Genomic DNA, 27634 nt, shown 5'->3' on the forward strand with positions numbered 1-27634 from the left:
CACCCACGCTGCTGAGCTCACCCAGGGCGGCCTCTTTTGCAACTTTCCCAAGTCTGTGCATGAGAGGGAGAGGAGGAAAACAGAAGGAAGTCTCTTGGCCTCAACAAGCCATTCTGATCCAAAGCCTTTTTCCTCTGAACCGGCTGAGATCTTTGCTCTAAGAGGAGACCCCCGGACTCAGAAAGAAACGCCGCCTGCCCTCGGAGGCCGGATGCTAAGCAGCCACAGCCTTGAGCACCCTGGAAGTTCTTTTTGGTTCTTCTGTCTGACCCAGCAACCCCCAGAGGTACTGGGGTTTTGGGGTGGGGTTGGGGGGAGGAGAGGCAAGGCACGCAAGTATGAGGCTAAGAATCTGGCAGCTGCAGGGCTTAGATCCAACCCAAAGAACCCCCACCCCGTGCCAGAGAAACGTCTCCGGCTGGCAGCGAGCCCGGCAGAAAGGACGTCCCCGCCCAGCCCGGGGAACTGGGGCCCGGCTCAGGGCTCTGCATGGGCCATCCGTCTCAGCGGGAGGATACAGCTGGCTAATGCCCTGGGTCGCCTTGCCACATTGACAGGGCACCTTCTTGGGTGGAACCTGCTGGCCAGTGGGTCTCATCGGGGATCAAAGATCTTCTAGAGTAGGAAAGAGTCCTTCTTGTTCTAAATCAAAATTGTGTCTCCCGGCACAGCTCTGCAACGCTAAGCAAGCAATGAACAGAGTTGGACAGATCTGAATTCTAGTCTCAGCTTGCCACTAATTCGTTGCTCTTGACTCAGGAACCCACTGGACTGTGCTGGCATTTTGTAAACTGCCAAGTGCCCTATAATTGCAAGGCATTATGCATTAGTAAAAATAATTTGAGCTTGTCAGTCGATGCCCCATCACAGAAGTCCCATAGACATAGTGACTTGTCTGTAGCCTCAGATCTATACAGTGCTGATGCCTGGTAGACACATAGTACATGTGCTAGACGGATGGACGGATGGATGAATGGATGGATGGACGGATGGATGGATGGATGGATGGAAGGAAATGAGTGAAAGACTATTTATTAAAGAGTCATTATTCCCAGCATGGGTCAGGCTCTATGGAGGGATAGAGAAATGGGAGGCAGTGTCCTGTCCTCTGGGCACTGACAGCCTACTTAGCGAGACAGGACCAATACTTCCAGGAACTTAAAGAACACTAGCAAGTACTGAGCCTCCTGAAACCAGAGCTATGAGTGCACTTCCTGGAAGGAGCAGGTCTAGACCTGCTGGGATTTAGGAGGGCAAAGCAGAGTCACAAGCCTTCCCTCAGTGCAATAAAGCTTTTCACTCCATAGATAGCTTCCTTGCAAACACAAACTTTATCCCCATGATCCTAAATCCCATTATTTTTAAGGTGGATATATTTATCCGTTTCCAAGATGTGGGAGCAGGGAGGGGAGGCAGTGAAGGTGTGGTAAGGCGGTAGGAACAAGGTGGGGAGACTGTCTGCTTCGGAATTCACATCTGCCCCTGCTCACTGGTCTCCAAGTCCGCAGAAATGACACCCCACCCAACATCAGCGAGGCAGGAGATTGTAATTGGATCCTGATTGGGGCCAGTTGGGTAGGGGGAGAAGGGAAGTGTGAGGGTGAGAGGAGAGCAGATCCAGGAGTTCTTGTAAGACTGGCCCCGAGCCCCAGGGCTGTTGGGGCAGGCCGGTGGGGTGGGCATCAACCCACTCTTTCTTGCTCCCCAGGGACTGAGCTACACCATAGCTTTGGCTGGTGGGTAACCAGGGCTCCGGGCTTAGAAGGGATGCCAGGAAAGAAGGGGAGAAGAGTTAGTCGGTGCAGTAGAGAGTGAGTCCCCGCACACTCTGCTCTGGGCGGACCAGGGCTGGCTGGAGGCAGGGCTCTGCCTTCCAAGCCGGCTTTTCCCTGTTACTTAACAGTGGAAGGTGGTGAGTCAGCCTGGACAACCGAGGCAGCTGAGTGAGTGGGAGGAGGCTCAAAAGGACAGCTGTTGCCAAACTCCGGCCAAGGGCAGAGCCCAGAGGACACGGGAAGGGACTTTGGCCACCATCTGAAATCTGCCCACGCCTCCTTGGTGAGCCCAGCCAGTGTCTTCTGCCAACCCGCCTTCCCTTGCTAGTGATACGGTCCTCGTCACCCTCCTGTTCCTGCTAGTTATCCTGAGGGCAAGGACTAGGCTATTGTAAAAAGCCAGCTCAGAAAATTCTGCCTTCCTAGAATGGGGTAGGAGGTCTGTGGAAGGGGACTGGGGTGGGGGGTGGGGGAGGGAGCTCAGAGTCAAGGCCAAGGTGAGTCACAAGGGTCTGGAGAAGACAAGACTCGAGAAAGAGTCAAGGAGTAGACTTGAAACCTCAGAAGGCCTGGCATGCGGCAGAGGGAGCGAGCATGTTTTGTGTGGCCCCAGGAGAAACCCACCGCTGGTGGAGGGAAGGAGTTCTATGGGGCAGGTTTAGTTCTGTCTTGCCATGATGCAGTCAAGATGGCTCAGACACTGGGCGGGGGGGTTGGACTAGATCATCTCTGAGGTCCCTCCTCCAGTGTGCTGGGGCAGGATCCACATCAACGGCTTGAAATCAGCCATGGCAGGAGTGTCTACACCATGGAAAGTGGCAGGTGCTACAATTTCCGGTCTCTGCCACCAACCGCTATCTCATACAGGTGTTAACCATCTATCTGGGCCTTCCCCCGTTGGGGGAGCCTGTGCTGCTCTAAGAAATGAGGCATGCCGCACTGAGGATAAGCCAAGGCCATGAGCCACGTCCATATTACGCAAGAGGGAACATACTCACCAAGGTCAAGCAATTCACCAAGGTCATGAATGTGCGGAGAACACTGACTCCAAAACTCGTGATCAGTCCCTGTTACCAAGGATTCATCTTGTCAGGAAGTCACATTCGGATGACGTTGGGCCAACCACCCATGTGCTTTTTTTAAAGAAATTTTAAGGTTTTGTATTTGATATTGTTTAATTACCATAACAGCAGAACCTTATGTAACAAATTTTAAAACAAGACGCACATAAAATAAAACAATAGCTCCCAGCTTCTCATCTGCCTTTGCCCAGCTCCTGTCAATCATGTAGATGGAGAGTATCTCTCCACAGCTTTCAGGGTATACAGGACAAGCAGAAATATAATACCAAACATATGGTCAACACACGGGAGGTGGTTGTTTTTGTACGACTGAGATCATAGTACACAGAATTTTCGGGGATGTTCTTTTTAAATTGCTCTCATATTTTTCTACTTCATCACCTCACTGTTTTTAAAACCGCCTCGTATTCCAAAGTCTGAATGGATCACGATTTATGTAGAGAATCACTTCTCGATGGACACTGGGTCACAGCAGTGTTCTCCAGCAGTCATCTTTGTGTAAAGATATGTTTGCGCATAGGTGCGTTTCTGCAGGATAGATTTCTAAAATTAGAATCTGGGATATGACATTTTGCCATTGTCTAATTTCCCTCCCAAAAAGGCCATACTATTTGCAGTCTATCAACAATATACAATAGCAAATCCACTGTACGTTTGCCCACACTAAACGTTACCGTCGGTCTTTTTAATTTTTGCCATGCTCTGGTGGGTGGGAAAAAAAAGGTATATTTCAATTTTGTAGGTCTCTAAAAATCGGTAAGGTTGAGAATCCTTTCAAAGCTCACTACTTACCATTCACAAGCCGCCTGCCGGTTACCCATTCGTATTCCTTGCCCACTTTTATGTTGTGTATTACCTTTGATTACCTGTAGGGTGCTTCCCCAGTAGTACTACCGATTCTCCGTTACACACACCCACTGTCTACCTCCCCTGCCCTCACCGCCAGCTTCCCGTCGTAAGCATCCCAGCTCCACTGCCCCACGTCAAACCCACACCACCCAGCCCGGAGCCTCGCTCTCGGGGCTCCGAGAGGCCGCTGCCCTAGGCTTAGCAAAGACAATAGAATGAGCAGGTAGGCCTAGATTCAAATTCTACCTCCCAGTCCAGGCTGTGTTTTTAGAGAAAAACTACCTCCCATCTCTAAACATCTGTTTCTTTAGTGGTAAAATAGAGACCGGTCGTGTCGGTCCCATAGGCGCCTTCTGTGTGCTAACAAGAGTCATAAAAGAGCTAACATTTCTTGAGGCGCCTGGGTAGCTCAGTGGGTTAAGCCACTGCCTTCGGCTCAGGCCATGATCTCAAGGTCCTGGGATCGAGCCCCACATCGGGCTCTATGCTCAGCAGGGAGCCTGCTTCCCTCTCTCTCTGCCTGGTGATCTGCCTACCTGTGATCTCTCACTCTGTCAAATAAATAAATAAAAATCTTTAAAAAAAAAGGGCTAACATTTCTTGAACCTTTAGTTTGGGCAGTAAATGTGTTATAATAATGTATTCTCTCATTTAACCTCACCATGAGATGCATATTTGTATTTTTATATTCACAAAGTCCTCCACACAGTGCTGGGTGAGCAGCGTATGGTGTGAGCATAGACGACTCCAAGATGGAGGCACGGCCCTGTCACAGGGTGTAAACCCATTGCCCGCCACGTCCGCGCGCTAAATCTTCACCCTGGTTTTCAGTCCCCACACAACAGCTCTCGTTCCGCAGACCGGTCTCCACTCCCATTTGTACCGCTTTTCTCTCCATCTCCCCCAACTCTACTAGGGTTTGGTTGGGGCACACCACACCTGAGCCCAGCGCCCAGAGCCCATGCACACAGATTCTACAGGTCCAGACTCAGGAGGTCAGGAGGCAACATGGCAGAGGAGCCTTCTGTGGCCTTCAGCTCAAACCCTGGCTTGCCCTCGTACTGTCTGGATGGTCTTGGATGGGTTATAAGTGACTTGGCTTCTCTGAGTCTCAGGTACTCATCTCACAGGACTCTTGGAGGATTCCCCAGACTCTGAGAGAACACAGAGCATCCCGTGCAGGTAGTCTGCAGGTGCTCCTTCCTTTCCCAGTTGTCCCTGCCTCCCTGTGGCTCTGACTCCCTTTCTACACCACTGCATTATCTTTCAAAGCTAGATTAGCCTCTTGTACCAAAGCCTTTACGAAAGAGCTCACCGTGGGTCCCGCTCCCCTTCTGAGACTGAAACTGATGCTTGGAGACATGCCACCTTTCTGCGGCTTCTGAGCCATTTCTCCCTTGGGTGGTTTCCTCGCGGACAGTGACACCCACAACAAAATGTCACCATGACTAATACCTGCAGTGATCTTCCTCTGCCTGTCTGGAGCATAGGGAATGTTTGCTGAATGAACGAAGGAATGAATGGACAGAATCTTGGTCTGATCCCCATAACCCCTCTTAAAACTTGCTGCTTCTCCCTGCATTTTCCTATCTCCCTACCCTTCACCTCACCCTTCCCTGAAGCAAACCAACCACCTTGTCCATTCACCTATTCCCAGAGTTCTGATTACTTCACCCCTCCCTCTGAAATATCCCCCCCTAACCACAAGTCTCGGGCCCGCTTGGACTGTCAGCTTCTCTCCCTACCTGCAGATTCCCACAGAACTTTCTCTGTGCACCTGTTGGGATGTTTTACACCTTCTCTCTGGTGTACTCACTCAGCCCTGGGCTTTCTCCCGTGATGACTCCCTAGTGGGCGGGTCCTGTTTGTTCCATGCTTGTGCTCCTCCCTGTGTCTAGTGCAGGGCTTCGCAGCAGGGGACAGGTAGGTCTTTTTGGAATGACTGTCATGGATCACCAGGACCTGTTGCCCACCATGCCAACCCAGCCCTCCTAGGTTATGACAGAAGGTCCAGTGACACCAGCTCTGGCTCTTGGGACAAGCAGCTCTGAGCAGAGCCTCAAATCACTCTTGGGCTATGACATGGCTCCTGGAAGGACACGGGCAGCCCTCAGCCTCTGGGATTGTTGTTTTAGCTTTGCACTCACTAGGCACCCCAGGCAGGGCTCATGTGACCAGTGAGTTACAGCTCCAGTAGATAAAGCATGTTTCAACCAGAAGGGACCTTGAGTCTTTGGGGCCCAACCTGTCCACTCTCCAGTTGGAGAGCCAAGACTCTGAAAGCGGAAGGAACTGGCCCAAAGCCCCTCAGTGGCAGAGTGAGAGAACAAGAACCAGGGTCCGAGGACATCCGCTGTAGAGCTTTTTCCGAGTACCGGGGAAACTCAAGCTCTTCTGACACCTCAGCCAGGATGAGTCAGATCAAGGTTTGCTCAGTACACCTACCGAGTACATCCAAGGACGGGAGACTCAGGAGCTCGGAATTCTGTTTGCAGAAGTGCACCTATAAGGGTAGAACCCAGAGAGCCAGTTAAGCAAACCCTTTGCGACAGTTTTGCTGTAGCTTGTTAAATAATAATAATAATAATAATAATAACAACAACAATAATAATAATAATATACGCATGTCTAGAAAAAATGCACACACACACGTGTATGTATTTCTCCTACAGGAATGATACCTGTTTGCCATGTTATTTTAAAAAAGGAACATACTAAAAAGCACAGAGAACACATGTTAAATTGTGTAATTTCCTACCACCCAGAATTAACCACTTAAATTTGTTGTATACTTCTTTCTAGACCTTCTCTATGCAAGTGGGAACTCATGTTCATAATAGTTGGGGTGGTATCATATATACAGTTCAGTGTCTTCTGTCTTTCATTTAGACCTCAGGAGGTTGAGCCTGGGTGGCTCAGTTGGTTGGGTATCTGCCTTCAGCTCAGGTCATGATCTCAGAGTCCTGGGATCAAACTCCACATCAGGCTCCCTGCTCAGTGGGGGTCTGCTTCTCCCTCTGTCACTCCCCCTGCTCTTGCTCTCTCTAATAAATAAATAAAATCTAAAAAAAAAAAATCTTTAGACCCTATGGCATAAGCATTTTCCCACATTAATATAATATTTTCCAAAACTCCACATGAATAGTTCATTGCATGCCATGATTTATTTGCCCAATTCCTTTTTTTTTTTAGATTTGTATTTATTTATTTGACAGATACAGCAAGAGAGGGAACACAAGCAGGGGGAGTGGGAGAAGGAGCTCAATCCCAGGACTCCAGGATCATGACCTGAGCAGACACTTAAGGACTGAGCCACCCAGGCATCCCTTCCCACTTCCTTGTTGTTGAATGTTTATAAATAATACTGTGAAGAACATTCTCGAACAACAATCTGTGCCCGCATTTCAGATTATTTCCTTAGGACAAATTCCTAGAAATGGAGGGCAGAAACATTTTTAGGGCTGTCAATACTTGCTGCCAAGTAGCTTTCCAGAAACGTGTACCAGTGACACCCCCACCAGCTGCACTGGAGAAGAGCTTTTTGATTCTGTGATTGCAGCGACACCTCGGGCTGGGGGAGGGGCACTCTCCCATCTAAAGCGTCCCGGGCAGTCCTGACAATGGACCCCTTGTCCTGCCCCCATCTCCTCTTCCCACACAGCCCTCCATCCCTGGCCCCAGGCTTGACTGTCCTTGAGGCCTCTGTTCAGTCCCGTCTGGTCTTGGCACTCCAGGCTGCCTCCAAGAGCCGGGTTGGTAAGGCTGAAGGGTAAGCCATGTGCCTGTCCTGTGGGGCCACCACACTTCCAGCCTCAGGGAGGCCCCAAGAGGAAGCGGGCAGGGGGCATAAGGGTTGCCGGTCATCTGTTTCTGCGGGCGAACAAGCCCACCTCGCTGGGCCCAGAGCAGTGATCTGCACATCACGGAAGGGAAAGCAGAGGCCAGCCCAGCAGCAACGGCTGCCGGAGACTCTGACCAGCATGCAACTGACTTCTGTTTCCCTGCAGCCTCTGACGTCCCTCCATGAATCCCCGGAAGAAGGTGGACCTGAAGCTCATCATCATCGGAGCGCTGGGGTAAGCCCAGATTGGCTCAGGGGATGGGGGTTGGGAAGCGGCCCCTACCCAAGGGCAGGGAGACCTCCTGAATATTTCCCACCTACCGTGGGTCCCTCTCTGATTCAGAGTGGCACCAAGGAGGACATCCCACCCCCAGGAAGAGAGAGAGCTCGGATGAGCAAAAGAGCCTGAGAGCTGGGCTGCCTGGTTTCTGGTTTATGTGGATGGGTCCTGGCTTCTCAAGTCCATTCCCTAATCCCTTATTTCTCACTGTGGTCATGGGACTGCAGGTGTTAGAAATTCAGACTCTCGGAGAGATGGCAGCAAGAGGGGCATGGCAAGATCTGAGAATGGTATGGCTGTGTGTGTGTGTGTGTGTGTGTGCGTGTGTGTGTTCGTGCATTGTTCACATGTGTCTGGGGGTTTGTCCTCAGTGTAGGAAAGACTTCCCTCCTCCACCAATATGTGCACAAGACATTTTATGAGGACTACCAGACCACGCTGGGGGCCAGCATCCTCTCCAAGATTATCATCCTGGATGACACAACTTTGAAGCTGCAGGTGAGCATCTCAGCCTTTCCCTCTTCAGCATGCTTGGCTGGAAGTCATTCCACGTTCCCTAGCTAGCCACTCACCGAGCAGTGTGCACCAGGAGCTACAAAGGTCTGGAGCAGAGATCAGCAGACTTCAACTCAGGGGCTGAATGTTGTCCACCACCTGTTCCTGTAAATTAAGTTTTACTGGAACACAGCTGTGTCCACTGTTTACTTACAGTCTATGGCTGCTTTCCCCACTACAACAGAACTGAGTAGTTGCAACACGCAGTGTGGTCTGCAAAGCCTACAATATTTACAACATGGCCCTTTAAGAAAAATATTGCTGATCCCTGATCTGGGGGCATGGGGTGGAAAAAGGACAAATCTACGAGTTGGGAGGCCTCACTCCTAGTCTCAGGTCCTCTGGAAATCTTGGTAAGTGGCCTTGAGCAAGTCACTCCCAAGGTCCAGATCTGACAGATGAGAATAACAGTGCTTGTCCCGATGAGCCAGGGGAAATGTGCGAGCTCAGACAATGGTGCAAATATGCTGCGGTGTCCGTGGGCGACAGGGTGAAGATGCCTGTGTGTGGAAGGACCCCAAGCACCTGTGCCAGGGCTGTCTGCCTCCTACCCAGGAAAGGAAACTTTGACATCATGTGGCCCTGTTGGGTCTACCTTCAGGCCCTCATCACGGCCTGATGGGGTGGCTGCTCTTTCCCTCCAGATCTGGGACACAGGCGGACAGGAGCGGTTTCGCTCCATGGTGTCCACATTCTACAAAGGCTCCGATGGCTGCATCCTGGCTTTCGATGTCACCGACCTAGAGTCCTTTGAAGCGCTGGATACCTGGCGGGGTGATGTTCTGGCCAAAACTATTCCAATGGAGCCCTCCTACCCCATGGTGGTGCTGGGAAACAAGATCGATCTCGCAGACCGGCAGGTACTGTCCAAACATTCAGTCACCAAACATTGTGTGAGCACCTACTATGTGCCAGGCCCCGTGGTAGGTCCCACACATACCGAGCTGAATCAGACACAGTTCCTATCACTAGAATCTCACAGTCTAGCAGTGGATACAGAGACTCTAAAAGATGATTATGATAAATGCAATGATAGAGATAGACCTTGGATATTTGGGGACCCCAGTGAAAGGATTTACTCAAGCCTAGAATAGAGAAAGGGCTTCTGAGGGGAGGTGGGTTCCAGGCTGAAAAAGTAGCATGAGCAAAGGCAAGAAATAGCATGATGGGAGCTAAGAAGTGGAAGCAATTCTGTCTAGAGACAGGGAATGGAAGAATTAAGACATCAGAGGAAGGCAGATGGAATTTGAATTAACTTGTAGAATAGTATTTCCATCCAGGGTCAGGCAGGGGATTGCAGTTATATATTCTCGACTCTATAAGTTTTCTGGGAAAGTTAGTAATATATATTTTTATTAGCATTCATGTATTCTGGATCATCTGGTAACTACATGACAGCCTGTCTAGTCTGCTCCATAGCTATGGTGACCCCACTCATGTAGGTTTACCGCTATAGTGGGATTGATTAGAGCTCTTTCTTTCTTGCATACTAATGAGATAACAATAGAGGTAGACTTAATTTGTAAAAGATGCTCTTGTGCCAAATGAAGCTTAAATGACACTGAAAAGAGCCATTTGAACAAGGTTGTCTTGGTGTTTCAAATAGAGAAATGAAGGAATGAGCCATCATCTTTGAGCTATATTTTCACAATGGTTCAAACAGAGAAAAGGGTAGAACTGAGGCATCATTTGGAATGATGGGTGGATAGACAGACAAACAGATGGACAGGTTGGATGGATGGATAGATGGATGGATGGATGGACCAACAGGTGGATGGGTGGAAGGATGGATGGATGGATGGATGGATGGATGGATGGATGGATGGACCAACAGGTGGATAGGTGGATGGATGGATGGATGGATGGATGGATGGATGGATGGATGGATGAATCAATAGGTGGGTGGGTAGATGGATGGATAGATGGATGGACCAAGAGGTGGATGGATGGTTGGATGGATGGATGGACAAACAGGTGGATGGATGGTTGGATGGATGGATGGACCAACAGGTGGATGGATGGTTGGATGGATGGATGGACCAATGGATGGATGGATGGATGGATGATGGTGCTTCCAATGAAGCTACCACTATCATTAAGAAGAGCCTCCTGTTCAGAAAGAGTTTAAGGAACTTGGGGCGCCTGGGTGGCTCAGTGGGTTAGGCCTCTGCCTTCGGCTCAGGTCATGATCTCAGGGTCCTGGGATCCAGCCCCACGTTGGGCTCTCTGCTCAGCATGAAGTCTGCTTCCTCCTCCTCTCTGCCGGCCTCTCTGCCTACTTGTGATCTCTCTCTCTCTCTCTCTCTCTCTGTCAAATAAATAAATAAAATATTAAAAAAAAGAAAGAAAGAAAGAATTTAAGGAACTTGTAGAACAACGAATTGGAGATGACGGTAGGCTGTAGAATATACAAGAATAAAACTTTAAAGGAGATGTCTGTGCTGGGAATAGAAATCTAGGCAACGTCGATTCTGTGGTCACTTCAGGTTGCAAATTTAGTGTCAGTTTTCTAATTACAAACATCCAGTCTCAGGTAATAATCAAAGTCCTAAGTTCATTGAAAGGCAAGGTGTCTCCCTTTCTTTTTCCAACTTGGGGCAGTTATAGGTGAGAACACTGTGGTCTAGGTGGGGGAGATGGTCCTTTACATCTCATTGCCAACTGTATATGTCCATGCTTCCTCCCCTCCCCGGATAATTCTGGCTTCAGACGCTGTCAGAAATGAAGCAAGAGGGATGGAGTGCCTGGGTGGCTCAGTGGGTTAGGCCTCTGCCTTCGGCTCAGGTCATGACCCCAGGGCCCTGCGATTGAGTCCCGCATCAGGATCTCTGCTCAAAAAGGAGCCTGCTTCCTCCGCTCTCTCTGCCTGCCTCTCTGCCTGCTCTTGATCTCTGCCTGTCAAATAAATAAATAAAATCTTAAAAAAAAAAAAAAGAAGCAAGAGGGAGAAGTCAGGAGATCTAGAAAATCCTGGTTTAATGGGTACTATCATGAGATAGTTTCTACTTTCTGGTCCTGACAGGTGTTTCAAGTTCTCTCTTCCACCGGTTACCTTTGGGTCCTTAAGCAGCCTCCACGGGAAGCATTTACTGCCTCTCCCATGACAAGCATCTTGCATTTTCCCCCTCTCTCTCCTCATCTCCTGAGTTTCCATCCTCCACCCAACCGGGGGCACCAGGTCCTGCAGGCAGTGCTGCTGAGGGGACTTACAACAGCTCCAGGCTGGTGCTCGCTGTGGAGCCCCGTCTGCTTCACGAGGTGTGCCCTCGAGCTCTGGCTCCCTCATGGGGGTGGGGAAGGGGGGTTCATTCTCCTGGCAGTCTGTTCTCTCTGTGCCCTCTGGCCTTTGCCTTAAATCCCTCAGGGGCATGTCAGGCACCTGTCCACTGTACCCACCAAACTCCAGGGGTCGGATGCTAAGCTTTTCAGGTGGCCTCCTTGTAACCTTCTTTTGGCAGAGGCTACGCTTTACCCTGTTCTCTCTTGCAGGAGGCGAAGGTGTATACCCACAACACAGCTATTTCCAAAGAAATCTTTCCTAATCCACTTTGCAGTCCTTTTCTATCCATGCTGTGGGTCTTAGAGTCATCTAACAATTGCTTGGTCATGAACTTTTGGAAATGGGCAAGCTCCTGGGGCGGTCTGTCTCCCAACCTACTTTATATCTGACATCCACCCAAGTGTAGCGCCTCTGCTGAAACTCCCATTTTAACATGCTGCTTCATGAGCCTGCAGGTCAGAGTGGGAAGTTGAAGGATTTCAGGCCCGAGAGTCTGATTTTTTCTCATTGAAATCAGAGGCACCGGCTTCTTTTGAGCGGGAGGAGGAAGGGAGCCGAGTCGAAGTCTCAGGAATCATGGTGAAGCTTTGCCAGTTACCCTGGAGAGAAGTCAAGGTCAAGGATAAGAACGGTGGTGACACCAGAGGCTCAGGTGACGGAGACCAGGAGTTAGAGCTGGCATCTGCATGGGGTTTCTCTCCCGTAGCCACGTGCGGGTTGAGAGCCAGGAACAAGGGGCCTAGGACTAAGGTGTTTCCAGACAAGAGTAGCTGAAGGGTAGCGATGTGGGGGCATGGACAAGCCACAAAGGAACAAAGAGAGCCGAGGAGAGGTTTGAAGGAGCCGGCAGCTGCGGTGTCCAAGGCGGAAGGGCAGGAGAGAAAGAGGGAGGGTGGGAGGAGGTTGAAGGGAAGGAGACTGTGTCACAGAATGGGAGGCCAGATTCAATATTTGACAGAGGTCACCTGAGTCGAGACCTGGAAAGAGGAGCCCGAGCTGGAGAGAAGATGCAGTCTGTGTTCCGCTGGAGGGGCAGGGACGGCTACGCTGCCCTGGGAGGCGCGGGCCATGGGGGTCAGGATGGCAGCAAGCAGGATAGAAAGAACAGGTGATGACTCCAAGGGGTGGGAGTGTCTGTCCAAGCGGGGGGGGGGGGGGGGGGGGTGGTGGTGATGGGCTTCGCTCCTCAGAGAGAGGAAGGATAGAGACTTGAAGGAAGCAGAGAGGCCCCAGGCAAGCCCATCCCCCTCTCTGGGGTCTCTGGTGAGCGTCATTTGGAGATAGCCCCCCCCCCCCCCCCCGCTGGTGAGGGTGACAGGCGGAACAGAGACTCCAGGAAAAGCCGGGGCTCAGCCAAGGTGGGGAAGTGAGAGAGGACCCTGGGGGAGGGCGGGCAAGAGGAGTCGGTCTATCCACGGGCAAGCCCTGGGGAGCGCATCTGCAGGGGGAGGCAGAGGCTGGAGGTGGGGAAGCGCTGGGCAGTAATGAAATGTGGGCAGGGAAGTGGAGAGGAGGAACCGTGAGTGAGGAGAAGGAGACTGGGAAGCCACTGCCCACCCCCCCCCCCCAGTGTCCTTGTTGGGCTCCAGCTTTGCAGAGGATTTGGGGACAGAAAAGGCCCGCTTAGACATGCTCTGCGCTCTCACTTGCATGGGGCTGAGCAGCTAAGACCAGGGACCCGCTGAAGAAGTGCCTTCTCTGGGCTCAAATCCGGGGGACAGGGAGCCCAGACACAGACCTCAGGAGCTGGCCTGGGGCTTGAAGGAAGTGGCACCATAAGGCACGTGAGGATCATAATACACCGAAGCCCTTGTCAGCCTCCCTCTTACTTCCTCCGACCGATGAGCTGAGAAAACACGGGAGTTTTCCCCACTTAATAAAAAGGAAGTAAATGTTTACAACTGTATTGCTAGATTAGGATGAGGAAAAAGTTCTGGAGATGGGTGGGAGTGATACCCAGCCATTCCTCCCCACAATGGGAACACGCTCAATGCCACCGGACTGTGCCCGAAAATACAGTTAAAATGGCCAATCTTACGTTCATGAAGATGCTGTGGATGTTACCACAATAAAACACATATGTGTTATATATGTATGTATTACATATGCATATATTTACCACCAGAAGGATTTTAGAGAGATTTGTTGACTTAAAAAAAAAAAACAAAAACAAAACAAAACCCTATTCCTGCTATAGAAGGTCATGGTGGAAAAATACCAGTTTGGTAGAAAGAACAGCTCCTCTAGCACCCATCCTTACAAGGAATTTATTCACTAGAATGTGAATTCTTTGCTCTGTGCCCAGGTAGGCAATTTCTGACACATCACCAACAAGGGAGTTCTATTTTCTGAAAATACTCTCTGTTATTTTTGCTAGAGGTTTGAGATGTATCTGACACACTGTTAACATTTATACAATTGGTCATTTAGAATGCATACTAGGGGCGCCTGGTTGGCTCAGTCATTAAGTCTCTGCCTTCAGCTCAGGTCATAATCCTGGGGTCCTGGGATGGAGCCCCGCATCGCATCGGGCTCCCTGCTCAGTGGGAAGCCTGCTTCTCCCTCTCCCACTCCCCCTGCTTGTGTTCCCTCTCTATCGAATAAATCAGTAAAATATTTAATAAAATAAATTAAATGCATACAAGATGGAAAGGCATCATACATAAAATTATGCGGACTGAGCTAGATTTGTTCAACATTTGCTCTCTGACGAACAAGATTAGAGCAGAAGAAAAATGTTAATAGTATATATTGTCAGCCAAAAGCAAAGTCAACCAAAGTAATGCTTCCAAAAATTTCCTATTTCCCAAGTCCCCAAGCAGCACACCCTGAATTCATTTCCACAGTCCGAGCCTAGAGTATAAAGAACTGTCATTTTATAAATAAAAGACAAGATGATTGAAACAATCAGGAAACCACAGCAAGAGCTGGAAGCCAGTAGTGAAAGGCGTGTCTGGGAGGCTTTGTTCCCAGGCCAGCTCGCTGAGTTTGAGAAGCGGAGGGGAAGGGATGGACGACAGGAAAGTTAATTTTTTTTTTGGTTTTTTGTTTTTTGGTTGTTTGTTTGTTTGTTTGTTTTTGAGAAAGAGAATGAGCATGAGTGAGTGAGAGGCAGAGGGAGAAGCAGGCTCCCCGCTGAGCAGGGAGCCCAATGTGGGGCTCGATCCCAGGACCCTGAGGTCATGACCTGAGCCAAACCCAGGAGCCCCAAGAAGGTTAATGTATTTAACCAATCGGTATCACCCAACAGAGAAAGATCGGGGCAAGTAAGATAAAACGCCTGTTAGAACCAGGCACCCAGGCACGAGACAGGCCCTGTCACTCTCACCGTCCAGCATCCAGCGGGGAGAGAAGGGAGGGAGCCGAGCCGAGTGGGTTGCTGCCGCAGGGTTGCCGTCCCAGCTCTGTCGTTGCCGGGCCCGTGGGCACTCATCCCGGCTTCTGTGTCTCATGCCACGAAATACAAGAGATGTCCCTGTATCCTGGAGACGCAGAGGCCTTGATTTTTGACTTCAGTTTTTACCGCATCTATCTCCTGTGTATCAGTGCTGTGTCTGTCAAATGCTCATCACCTGGGGGAGCAGAGGGTTGGGCGGGGACAGGGGGGCCGGACAGAAAGAAGAAAGTCAGGAAGGCACTGTAAGGAGTGACTGTCCCATCCTCGGGCGGGAGGACTTTACAAGGCAGGAAGCCCTTTGCGTTACGAAGGAGCCATCCATGTACAACGATGAGCTCCTCAGACCTATCTATTTGTGGTTACGGGTGAGGACACTACAAATCACCAGGCACCCTTGACCCTTCCTCCAGAGAGCTCAGAATGTTCCTGAACTGTGAGCCTTCTCGGCTGCTCGCCAGGACTTGGACATCCGTGCTCCGTGGAAGGAAGCAGTCCGGGCCAGTTCTGGGGCCCTCCCCGTAAAGGCAGGAGGGTCTCGGAGATCAGACGCCTAGACCAAGGCCTAGGGTTGCCCCTCGGGACCTGGGCCTGGGGTGTGGAGGCGTCTGCTAGCTCCCCAAAGGAAAGGCTGCTCGGCTGAGCCCAGGCTTCGCGCCCTCCAGTCTCAGGTGGTAACCTCCCATCGCCGGGCAATGCTGGTGTCAGCGGAGGCACTGGGAGAGACAGCTGTGAGCCCCGGGTGCTGCCATCACGCCCGAGACCCAGGGAAGCAAGAACCCAAGAGACAGGGGACAGGGAGCCTTCCTTTAATCCCAGTGAGACAGTCATTGCTAGGACCTGCAGGGGTGAGGGAGGCCGTCTCTGATTTCCCCCCAGCTGCACTGTCTTCTGGGAGAGAGGCAGAATGTCCTTTCTCCATGATAAAAACCCTGCCCCCTTAAGTAAAATGAAATCATAATTTCAAAGTACCAAGCACAGCAAATGTTCGCTATATGGCCATTTCCTCCTCCCGGAAATAATTCGGCATTAAACTGAATGGCTCCAGTTGTCTTTGGAAGGAACTCGCAGAGCTGCTGGGCACTTTCCAACACACTCAAACCCTGATGGACCATTTGCAGTCGGGTAGAGATGTACTCATTCCACCCGTACCGAGTGGCCCATGGTGCCAGGTCAGTAGCTGAAAAGACCCTGAGCCGGAGCTCCAGGAGCCAGTTGGTCTAGCAGGGGAGGCAGGAGGGGCACGGTCCTCATGCGGTGCCCTGCAGAGGGCAGCCCTGATGTCCCTGGAGCCCTGAGCTGCGCTGCCTTCCTGCTTTGCCTTCTTAGCTGTGTGACCTGAGGCAAGTTGCTAAACCCCTCTGAGCCTCTGCGTTCTTATCTATAAAGTGGAGCTAATAAGACCCACCTCACAAGGTCATGGGGGGACTGAATGAATTAATAGGACTAGACATCCGCCCATAGAAGCGGCTTACCCACTGTTCCCAGGACTCCATCCTGGGGAAGAAGGGTTAGGAAGGACCTGAGTCTCTCCTCAGCAGCAGACCTCCTGGGCACAGGCCCTAGTCAGTCAGCTCCGGGGATGGAAGTCCTCCATCCCGACCAGTGTCTGTAGTGTTCATCTTTTGAAGGGACAGAAGGGGGAGCCAACGGCAGGAAGAAGTGCCTAGTGTGTGTGCCTTGGGCCTTGTGCCTTGTGGGCCTTGGGAAGGCAGCATAGCACAGTGAGCTCTAATTCTCGTCCAGGTCTGTGCTCAAGTCCTGCTCAACCCTCTACACTCTGAGCATGGACCTCAGTTTCCGCATCTGGAAAATGGAGCTAACGAGGACCACGTCATAGATTTATGTTAAGAAGGAATGTATGTAGGGGCACCTGGCTGGCTCAGTCGGTTAAGCGGCTGCCATCAGCTCTAGCTCGGGTCATGGTCCCAGGGTCCCGGGATCGAGTCCCACATCGGGCTCTCTGCTCAGCAGGAGCCTGCTTCCCTCTCCCCTCTGCAGCATCCCCTGCTTGTGTGTTCTCTTTCTCTCCTCTCTGTCAAATAAGTTTTGTTTGTTTGTTTGTTTTTAAAGAGTGCATGTCAAGTTTCGGAAACATGGAAGATTCTGGATAAATGGGAGCGGCGGTGGGGAGATGGTGGTGGGTATGGATATGGAGATATGGGGATATGGATATGCGGGCAGTATGACTACAGTGGGCTTGGTGGCGGTGATGATACAGGGTCAGTGATCACATCTCCCCTCATTCAGGTGCCCCAGGAGGTAGCCCAAGGCTGGTGTGAAGAGAAGGATATCCCCTACTTTGAAGTCAGTGCCAAGAATGACATCAACGTGGTACAAGCCTTCGAGATGCTGGCCAGCCGTGCTCTGTCCAGGGTGAGTGGCTGTGGGGACAGTACCTCCAGGACCGCCCCCCGAGGATGAGTAACTCGGGAGCTTCCAGAGAATACACTGGGTGCAGGAGGGCCATAAGTAGGACAGGCTCGTCGTCCTAATGAGTTATGGAATGGGCTCAGCCATACCCTGATTCTGAGCCCCAGAAGGCCAGAAGTATGAGGCTCCCTTGGGGGGAGAGCTGGTACTCCTCAGTCTGGCGGAGTATCATCTATGCAGTTTCTAAAACAGACGGTTCTGCCCCTCACCCCCGGACATGCTCATGCAGTAAAGGTTTGCGAACGATGATCCAGCTCAAATCTGGGCTGGTGGGAGAGAAGCCCCACAGGCCCAAGCATCTGTCCAGGGGGAGATCGAGTCTGCGGCAGTTGCTGACATGCTCCAGTCAAACAGCCGGGTAGCTGCGGACCCCGCGTTGAGTGTGTCATCTGTGCGGGGCAGTGTGCAAGGCTCGGGGCCCCTTGCTCTCTGGAGGCAGTCTGATGGGCCCACGCATGGTCGCAGCACAGGTGTGTGCTGGGGAACGATTTGGTGGGGGGCCCCTGAGAAGCAGCACACACCCCAGCTGTGGGGAAGCGGGGAGGGCGGGAAGATCAGGGAAGACAGGAACAGGGTTTTCATCCCCTTCGGATACGGAGTCTGGAAACTCAGAGGAGGGTTCCTGAGTGATCAGCACAGGGAAGGGATCAGCTTGCCTCATCAGTCTGCCACATGTAATCAGGGTGGGCTTCTCAGAAGAAGGGAGAAACTCATGGCAGCAATGATTTTGAATTGAGGAAAGGAGCACAAGAGATGGGGGATTTCCACTCCATGGAGGAGCCTGCCGATGTCGTGGGTGACAAGCTGCCTGGCCCCAAGGCCCTGCCTGGGGGCGTCGACCAGGGGAGAGAGGCAGCAACCCCCTCCTAGTGGCCGCCCCTCTGGGGACACACCCCGAGTGTGCCACCCAGACATCTCCAAGCCTTCATCCCGGGGTGTGCCCCCACAGGCTATCTTCATGCTTCCCCTCCCAACCCCCAGCCCCTGCTGCCTTGTGTTAGAGGGAAGCTGGGGGCGTCCGTCTCTAGCGCATGACCAAGAGGTTGGTTTTATGACACAGTCTGCAACGTTGGCTCTTAATCCACAGCAGCGCCTGCTCATGCCATTCCGCTGGAAAGCGGAGGAATGTTGTCTGACCTTGTATGGCACTCTGATCCTCCGCAAACACCGTGCAGTGGTTGCCAAATGCTGAGTCACAGGGAAGCGCCATCTGCCCACAGCCCGTGTCTGTGTGTGGCCGGCATCTGCCCTTTCTGAAGAAGGAGCGTCCTTTATTCTTAAAGTTACGTCTTTCTTGCTGTGTCCACTTTATGAAGTTTTCTGCTGATGGTGGTGGTGGCGGTGTTGTGTTAATATCCTACCTGGTAAGAGAATGGCTTAGTAAGCCCAGGTCAGTCCCTCATGTCAATGGCGGAAACTTACCAATGAGAAGTCTGGAAGTCACAAGTACGGTGTCCACAGTCAGGCTGACCTACGTTCGAATCCCGCCCTGGTGCTTCCAAGTGGACCCTTTGGCAAGACATGGGACTCTTCTGGGCCTCAGTTTCCTCGTCTGTAAAATGAAAATAATGCAATCCCAGAAACATTGATTGAGCTCTCAGGCTAGGGCTGGAGCTACGGACCTCAGGGGCTCTAAGGTCAGGTAGGGGAGTAAGACGTTCACAGACAGACTGTCATAGAGCTACGTGCCCCAGAGGGAGCAGGGTCAAGGCACAGAGATGACTCAGTGCAGGCTGGTGGCAAGGGTGGGTGAGGATGCTGTCTACAAAAGCGGCATGTGACCTGGGTGTTGAAAGACAATATGCAGTTTGCTGGTGGACACGGGGGCGGGGAGGCGCAGGAGAAGGACGGAGAGAAGGGCATGGCCAGAGGCCCAGGGACCAACCCACAGGGCTCACATGAGGAACCAACTGTGGGTTGGTCTGTGGAAGGAAACGTGGCATGAAGGGAAGCAGGGGTGTGCTGCAAGCAAGGAAGACCCCAAGGTCAACAGCACAGATCATGAGGTCCTGGAGAGCCCCAACAGGGACTTGAAATTCCCACTGGGGGCACAGGCTGTCCAGACCGCGCTGCTGGACCCGAGGTGCATGGGGGCTCGCCCAGCACCTTGACACCCCACCCGGCGTGTCCTTTACTCAGAAACTGGAAGGAGAAACATTTTCACATTAAAATGAAACAAACATAATTACTAGAGCATAGAATCTAAAATTCACGTGGATGTTTAAAGCGAAACTGGAGATTGCACATTTCTAGTTTAAGGTCAAACACGTTTTCAATGACATTTTCTACCAGCGGCTTTTCTCTCCTTCCAGGGAAGTGGTGGAGGGTTTAAGAGGGAGATACAAGGGGTGGACGGGGAGGGAAGCCCCAGGCTGGGGCTCCGAAGCCCGGTGCATCTGATGTTAAGTCCGGACTCTACCTCTTAACTGTGTGTCCTAAAGCAAGTCATGCAGCCTCCATCAGCCACCACTTCCGTCTCTTTAAAGTAAAAATAATAATATCTTCCTACTGGGGTTGTTGCAAGGGCCGAAGAAAGCAATTCATCGTAGAGAGAAGGCATTGAACGGAAGGTAGCTGTTTTAAAACAAGAGCTCTGCATAAGGGTTTCCGCCAGGGGAGCTCCCTGCTTCGTGGAGGACGGCCCCCAGGGGCGGATGAGAAGGTACTGCAGCAGTCCGAGCATGACAGAATGGAGGTGGCAGGACTGGGTGGATTCAGCAGACTTCGGAGAGAGAGCTTCAGCGGTTGATGATGGATGTAGGAGAGAAGGAACCAGTAGCTGTTTAAGTTGATGACCAGGTTTCCAGCTTGGCGATCAGAGGCATGATTGACTACAATGCTAGAGAAGAGACGGGGAGAACACAAGCATCTCGAGGAGGGAGTGTTGCGGTCCACTGGGGCACATGACACACTCGTGGTCCCTCAAAACATCTGAGTTCTGCAGCAAACTCTGGTTGGAAAGTGATTTGTGAGTTCAACACCAGAATAGGTCTGCGGCTAACATTTTGAAAGGAAAGATGGTAGGTACTTCAGTATCCCGATCTGGCCACTTTCAAGGATGGGGCTACTTAGTTATTCCAAAATATGACTAAGAATGCCCTCATGATCCAGGAAGGGACACCGCTTGCTTCAGGGGATCTGGGATGATGAGAGTTTGCTCTTACCAACTTGGCACTCTCTCTGGGCTGGGAGCGGTCAGGCCTGGCCCCCATGGGCGTGACCTGCAGCCTGGAGGCCCAGTTCCTTCTAAGCTAACAGGAGAAAGACACAATCGCCACGTCCAGGAGGGAAGCAGGCTGGCTGGTGAGCAGGTAAGCTTGGTGAAGGGGCGGGACCTTTCTGAGGTCCTCCAGAGGCAGGATCTAAAGGCAGGGCCATAGCGGTGACCAGGCTTGCGAGGACAGATGCCACGGTCAGTCACAGCGCTTGGGCCCACAGGTGCTTGCATGAGGATGGTACTGTGTGACTTTCCAGTTAGACGCACACATTGCCAAGGGCACGGAAATGATGTCAGAAATGGGAAGCACTCCGGCAACACGGACCCGGGGAGGTGTGACTATTACTGGGTGAAGAAGGCTGGTGGGAAGACCTCAGGCTTTGCCAGTGTAATGAATGAGGAGGTTTCTCGCACCTTCCAGAGGCAGTGATCCATTTGACTCTAGAATAAAATGCAGAGGAGCCAGAAAGCCCGGCCGCAGCCCCTCCAGGCGCGCCCCGTCTCTTTCCCCAGAGGCTGGCGTTGTGGACAGTGGCACAGGCTTCTGGTCACGAGGGTCTCTGGGGTCCCGCCGGGGCCTTGCGTGGACGTGAGGGTGGGGCACACTCGCGGGGGAAGAACCAGCAGGCCCTGCCACCTGGGCCTGAAGATCTCATGAGGAAAGTTCCGGATCCCAGCCAAGTTCTCGGGCTTTTGTGATGAGGGAGGGACCCGGAAAACACCAGACAATAGGAGAATCCCTCTGAGACCTTCCTCTCGGGGAGAGACGGCTCACTTGGTGTAACGGGGGCCTTAGCCAGGGACGCTCTGCTCTTCCTTGGCCCTCGCAGGGACGTTTGGAAATGTCAGGATGGTCACGTTCACTCCGTGGCATGAGAGGGCCCCGCACCCAGCAGAAAGGGCCAGCGGGAGGACTGGACGCACGCGGGGCTGCCCTGGCTGGAACCCACATGCCAGGCTGCACGGTGCTGGCTAGAAGGAGCCACTCAGCCCCATTTCCTCTTCTCAGACACCTCGGGTGGGATTCTGCTCTCTCCTGGAGCTGGGGAAGCCCTGGGATGGTTCTGGGTCAAGCGTGGAAGCCGCGGATGACATCCTCCCCGGCCAAGGGGAAACCGGTCTGGGTGTGGAGACATCTCCAGAGAGATGGATCCCTTGCAGAGCAAACACAGCCCCTCACCCCTGGTACTAATCCTTCTGTTAAAATTATTATCATATTACATACATTCTTATAACTCTAAATAATCTGTCCAGGGATACTCAAGGCCCATCACCCAGGCTGACGCAGGCCCCGCGAGACCCTCTGTGGGAGGGCTGAGGGACAAAGGCTCTCAAGAAACAAACTATGTGGAAAAGGGCCGGGTCCCGGCTCTGCACATCAGGCTAAATGACCACACCGTCCGGGGATGGCAGTGAGTCATGGGGCATCAGGGGACCATCTTCTGTGTCTCAGGGCGCAGCAGGGGAGCCCTGACACCATCTCTTGGGACCCAGGACCACGGCATTAAGGGCTGTGACATTCACCAGTAGTGATGGGGGCTGCTTGGGTCCACGCCAAGGCAGCAAGAGGCCCTAACCGACTCACACGCTCACACGCGCAGTACCAGTGGTGCGGGCTTGGACGCCCAAGCCTGGTGACTGGCGAGAGCCTGGCAGGGTAGAGAGGTGGGGTCCCTGGAAGTAGAGACCCTTTCGCCCTTGAATTCATCTCCTGAAGGAAGGGTCTCCTTGCCCCATGCCGCCCTTACCCTGAGCCAAGCAGGGTGGGTCCTGGGAGAGAAGTGGCCAGCTGGTGGGGAGAGGCTTTCTCTGGACATTGTTGGGACCCAAGGGTTTGGGAAGGTGGGCGGAGAAGCAAACAGGCCCCGCGGAAACGCTGAGTCTGTTTCAGGGAGGACAGAGGCCATGGGGAGGGCCGAGGACTGACTGGGCCCCTCCAGGTGCCCTGGCGGCGGTGGGGGAGGCTGGGAGGCAGACGTGGTGGGTGTTTGCAAGGAGAGGTCTCCAGCAGAAAGAAGGACTGGGTTGTCATGTCTGCCTGAGGTCCGATGTGACCTCAGTTTCTCCCTCTGGAGAATGGAGAGTTGTAGGACCTCGCTGGAGGTCAGGAGGCTTATGCCGTCCACCTGCTCTGGGCTCCGGAGAAGAAGCTGGAGGAGGAGGGGAGGAAAGAAGAGGGTGGGGAAGACCAGTGCCTGCCCCACCCCCCTTCACCCCGCTCCACCAGGACTTCCGCTTCCTCCCAACGCATTAGGGAAGGAATAAAAAGCCCAACCACCAGCAGCCGGAAGGCAGGTGAGGCGTTTTACCTCTCAGGATGTGAGCTCTGGCTTCTCTTTTCCCTCCCCAGTATCGCAGCATCTTAGAGAACTACCTCACAGACTCCATCAAGCTCTCACCGGAAGACCAGTCAAAGAGTAGATGTTGCTGATCGTTCAGACTCCGCCCTGGTGCTCAGACGAAGCTTGCCTGGGACCTGGGCATCCTGGCCCCCGCCAGCCCCCTGCCTGCCCAAGCCCAGCCCCAGCAACCCAGGCTCTGCAGCTGGAGCCCCCAATCCCCCTTGCGTCTGTGCGGGGCTCAGATCAGAGTGCAGCCCCTGCCTCGGGCTGAGTGCAGGGAGGACACGGCTGGGCCCTCAGGGCCCCGATGGAACCCAGAATGTCACAGCCAAATCTGGACCCCGGAGGAGTCACTGTTCCCTCACTGGCTCCAGCCTTCCTGCTTCCCGCCCTCCCCAACACAGTCCTGCTCCAGAAGACACATCTCTGTGGGCAGATAGGCCATGGTCTCCGGAGTCCTGTTCTACTCTCCTGTGAGCTGGCCTTCCTCGCCCAGGCCACCACACACCCGCAAAACCACCGGGCAGCTTGGGATCAGGCCGCAGCTCAGGGTCCCTTGGTCACCAGGCCAGAAGGGATGGCCTGCCTCAACCCTTGGCAGCCATGGTTCAGGCCTGGAACATCGCTCTGCCCCCCCCCCCCCCCACCCAGGGTATGGAGCTCAGGAAAATGCACCGAGGACTGGCTCATTCCTCTCTGCCGGAAGCTCAGATGACTCCTTTAAATCTCTCTGAGCCTCGGCTTGCTGGTTGGCCCAGTGGGAGTTGCCCACCTCAGGGTGTGATTTCAAGGACCTGAAGGTCGGCTTAAATCTCAGCTGCTCTCGTTGGTACGCATTTATTTATTCCTTCCATGAGTATCGTTGGGTATCTCTGAGGTACAATGCACGGAGGTCCAGTGACACATAAAACCAACCAGGACCCTGCTCTCCGGAAGCCCATTCTGATAAGGGAGAGAAGTCACAGGCACAGAACTGAAACCTATTCTCAAATAGTAGATATGTGCTTGAACAAAGCATACAAGGAAATGGGGTGGAAAGAAACAGGAATGGCAGTTGGTGCTGTTTCAGGCAAAATGGTCCAGGAAGACTTCCCTGAGGAGGTGTCATTTGGCATAAGGACTAGAGAATGCACAGGGGACTGCCACTGGAGATCTAGACAAAGAGCATTTCAGGGAGAGGAGGCAGCAAGAGCCAAGGCCCTGAGGTGAGGACAGTCTTGCTGTGGTCCAGCAACAGTGCAAGGACATTCATTTATCTGAAGACTCAAAGCTGCTGCTGTCCCAGAGACAAGCAAAGGGGACTCCGCCCCCGCCCCCCCCCCCACCCAGCGGCTCCTTGAGCTGCCGCTGATTGGCCACCAGAGGGCAGCCGTGCTCCTTGCAGGCTGAGTGGCCAGCGGCCACTGCCTGACGCTTGAAGCAAGGGCTTTTCTCTCTGTGCAGATCCTCAAAGCTGGTCCTCAGGCTGTGGGCATGTTTAACCCGTGAGATCTGAGGGGTAGGAGAATCCCAATTTCCTCCACCTGGCAAGAAATGGGCAAAAACTGAAACATGAATGATTCAGGCCAGAAATCCACATCTGTGACCCATACTAGGATGAGGGTTCTGGAAAACTCATAGACTCCCTGTCCCTGCAGACTCTCTGGCAACAGAGAGCACAGGCAGGGCCCAGCTGACAGGGGTGGACGAGATGACCATTCGGAGGCTCCCAGGCCACATGAGCGCCCGTCACGGAGGTCTCCTGTCCCCACAGACGTACCCTGCCCTCAAGCGCCGAGCAGAGCTGGTGTGCGAGCACAGGACTTCCGATGTCCTCTAACTCTGACGATACTCCCGGAGGTAGGGAGTCCTGGGGGGGAAGGGGTCAGCGGGAGAGTCTGGGGAGCCTTGTCTCCCCACCCAGCTATGGGATCAAGACTGGCTCATCCTGGGCAGCGGCATGTGTCTAGGAGTAAGACACTGTCTGGGTCCTTCATGGGAGTGGTCTGCAGGTCACACGGGCTTTCTGGGAGTCCCCCGGACTGTGGCTTGACCATACGGTGTTCGGGTGTGTGTCTACAGCAGCTCGTGCAATGGGCACATGAACTGTTGCAAACTGTGCGCCACAATAATAAATGTGTCCTTTATTGTCCTCCTTTTCGGCATTTTATTAAGTTTCAAAAACAAACAAGGACACCTGGGTGGCTCAGTCAGTTAAGCCTCTGCCTTCTGCTCTGGTCATGATCCCAGGGTCCTGGGATCCAGCCCGCATCAGGCTCCCTGCTCCGCGGAGGCCTGCTTCTTCCTCTCCCTCTGCTGTTAGCCCTGCTTATGCTCTCTCTCTCTCAAATAAAGTCTTTTTTTTTTTAAAGTGAAATAAAATGCAAACAAACTAACAAAAATAAAATGCAAAAAAAAAAATTTTGCCACAGTTCAAAATTCAAAAGATACTAAAGAGAAGACACAAAAAGTTAGGACTGGCTTAAGTAACTGGGGGGCCCGGGGCAAAAGGAAAGCGCCCTGCCCCGTGTTCCAAAATGAAGAATTTCAAGACGGTGACAGCGGATCTTTAAACCAAGTGCATGGTCTTTGGAGAGCGGGTTACACACACCCCGAGCTGTCCTGAGGAAGCAAGTCTGTGCTCAGTGCTCTCCAGAATGCCGGAGCCCCCGGCCAGGCCCGCCCGGCAGCAGACACACCGCGGCTTGAAGGTGAGGACCTGTCTTTGCCAGAACCACGCGGAGAGTCGACCCCAGCCCTAAACTGGCCATTCTGCATCCTCTCCAGCGTCAGGAGCAGGATAGAACTTTCCAGTGACTTACAGACCCTGTAAGGGCAGGTCCCCGCAGAGGGAGGCCGCCTGTGGGGGCTGCAACTCTGGGCTAAGTGAGACCACCAGGGCCCAAGAGCGGGGGTGGGCAGCACTTTCGGGGGCCCCTTCATCACCATCCTTTCAGAGAAGAGGACCCCAATAAATAAGACGGCTCCGACCCAGGCCACCCCTGTCCCACCGCAGCCCTGCTCTGAGGGGCGCTCCAAGCTGTTCATGAATAACAGGGAGGGTCCAGGCTCAGGTTCTCAGCAGCACACACCCCCAGGCCTTGGGAAAAAAACAAAACCAAATCTTATTACCAAGTAAACCTGAGCTGAGTCTTGGGGTGGGGGGGCAGTGCACGGCCTCCGGGGATTTGGTGGACCGCTGACTTTCTCTGCTGCTTGCTCCCATTCGGCAGAGGCTCCCCCGCTGCCCTGTCCCCAGCTACAGACGACTCCCAGCAGTCAGATGGGTGGCCGGCACCCACCAGGCAGTCTTGGTTCCCAGGAACATGCAGGCCGGTGGCTGCCCGACTGTCACCTCATGCCCTGAGGACACGAGGACCTGCTCACTGTGTGTGTCCCTGATGGCTTCCTCTAGGATGTGTGCTGGTGGGGGGACATGTGTGCCTTTAGATCTGCGTGGTGTGTGTGTGGGTGTGGGTGGCAGGTGGGGAGGGGAGTAGGGACTGAGAGGGCGAGACAGTGGGTTTCCCTCATTGAAGTACAGAAAAATTCTAAAGAAGCTCTACGATTGGATGACAGTAGTACAATAGGTGTAGGGGTGAGGGGTGGAGGGCTTTCCCTGTGTCAGCGAGGCCCCAGAAGAGCCCACGGAGGACGGGTCAGCCTCAGGCTCAGAGGAGATGGCTGATGTTCCCTCGTCCTCGCCCACACAGCCCACTGAGTCCTGGCGACCCCTCCCCCCGACTCTCCGGGAAGTCATTCCCTTCTCCTTCCCCTCTGCTCCACCGGTCTGGGGGTCTGGGCGGCTGGCGCCTGTCATGCTTGGACCACCCTCAGCCCTCCCCGTGGGGCTCCTGCCAGCCCTCTTGTTCTTTTCTCAGCCACTCCACACTCCGGCCATCCCCGTGGCACCCACGCGGACAGAATCCCCCTGTGGTCACAAGGCCCTCACCGCGATGCTGCCTGCCCGGGCCTCTGCTCTGGCCGCTGTCCCCCTCAGCTCCGCACTCAGGAACTTCTCTGGGTTCCCCAAAGACGCCTCCCTCCAGCGCTTTCCCTGGCCAGTCCTCCTCAGCTGTTAGTCGTCAGCGAGCACACGCTTCCTCTAGCCAGGCTTCTCGGACCCCCAGACCAGGTCGGGGCCTTCCACGGGCCCCCCACAGGCCCCCCCCCCCCACTCTCTGTCCAGATCACTAGCTCCGCCACGGCGGGGTTGGGGGGGTCATCAGCTCTGCTCCCCATCGTCCACCCTGCGCCCAGAGCGCTACCTGACAAGTCCGTGATTCCCGGTAAATATTCTGGGAAGATCAGGAATACTTCATCCTAACCGTTTGTCTGCGTGCCCTTGGACTGTGGGCTCCCTAAAGCCGGCCTTGATTCACCATTAACCCCCGCACTCAGCAGGGACATCGGCGCGTAGTCGATGACACATAAATATCGTGGAACACAACAGTGCACCACACGGCTGTCAAAGAGGACGCTGGAACGTTCTGTGGGATGGCACAGAGTACAGCAGCCAGGAAGCATTGCTGCCTGAAAAGGCCATGGTGGAGTCTTATGTATAAGATGCTATCTTTTCGGTAAAAAGAGGACTAAGTAGGACTTTA

The 27634-nt window shown here is 53.2% G+C and overlaps 1 protein-coding gene across 1 annotated transcript; it reads left to right on the forward strand.

The window, feature by feature from the left end:
• The first annotated feature begins 28 nt into the window (after positions 1-28).
• Positions 29-25319, forward strand: RAB7B (RAB7B, member RAS oncogene family). The gene is made up of 6 exons (XM_045982075.1): positions 29-286; positions 7714-7782; positions 8199-8325; positions 9027-9242; positions 17307-17432; positions 23057-25319. The coding sequence occupies exons 2-6, from the start codon at positions 7730-7732 to the stop codon at positions 23135-23137; spliced, it is 603 nt and encodes a 200-aa protein (XP_045838031.1). The 5' UTR covers positions 29-286; positions 7714-7729; the 3' UTR covers positions 23138-25319.
• Positions 25320-27634: the final 2315 nt, after the last annotated feature.

Source organism: Meles meles, chromosome 17 (assembly GCF_922984935.1).
Source record: "Meles meles chromosome 17, mMelMel3.1 paternal haplotype, whole genome shotgun sequence".
Taxonomy (NCBI): Eukaryota; Metazoa; Chordata; class Mammalia; order Carnivora; family Mustelidae; genus Meles; species Meles meles.

Coding starts and splice junctions, on each gene's coding strand:
- RAB7B (XM_045982075.1), top strand. CDS start 7,730: ATGAATCCCCGGAAGAAGGTGGACCTGAAGCTCATCATCATCGGAGCG. Junction 7,783..8,198: donor ATCATCATCGGAGCGCTGGG/GTAAGCCCAGAT, acceptor GTTTGTCCTCAG/TGTAGGAAAGACTTCCCTCC. Junction 9,243..17,306: donor TCGATCTCGCAGACCGGCAG/GTACTGTCCAAA, acceptor CCCCTCATTCAG/GTGCCCCAGGAGGTAGCCCA.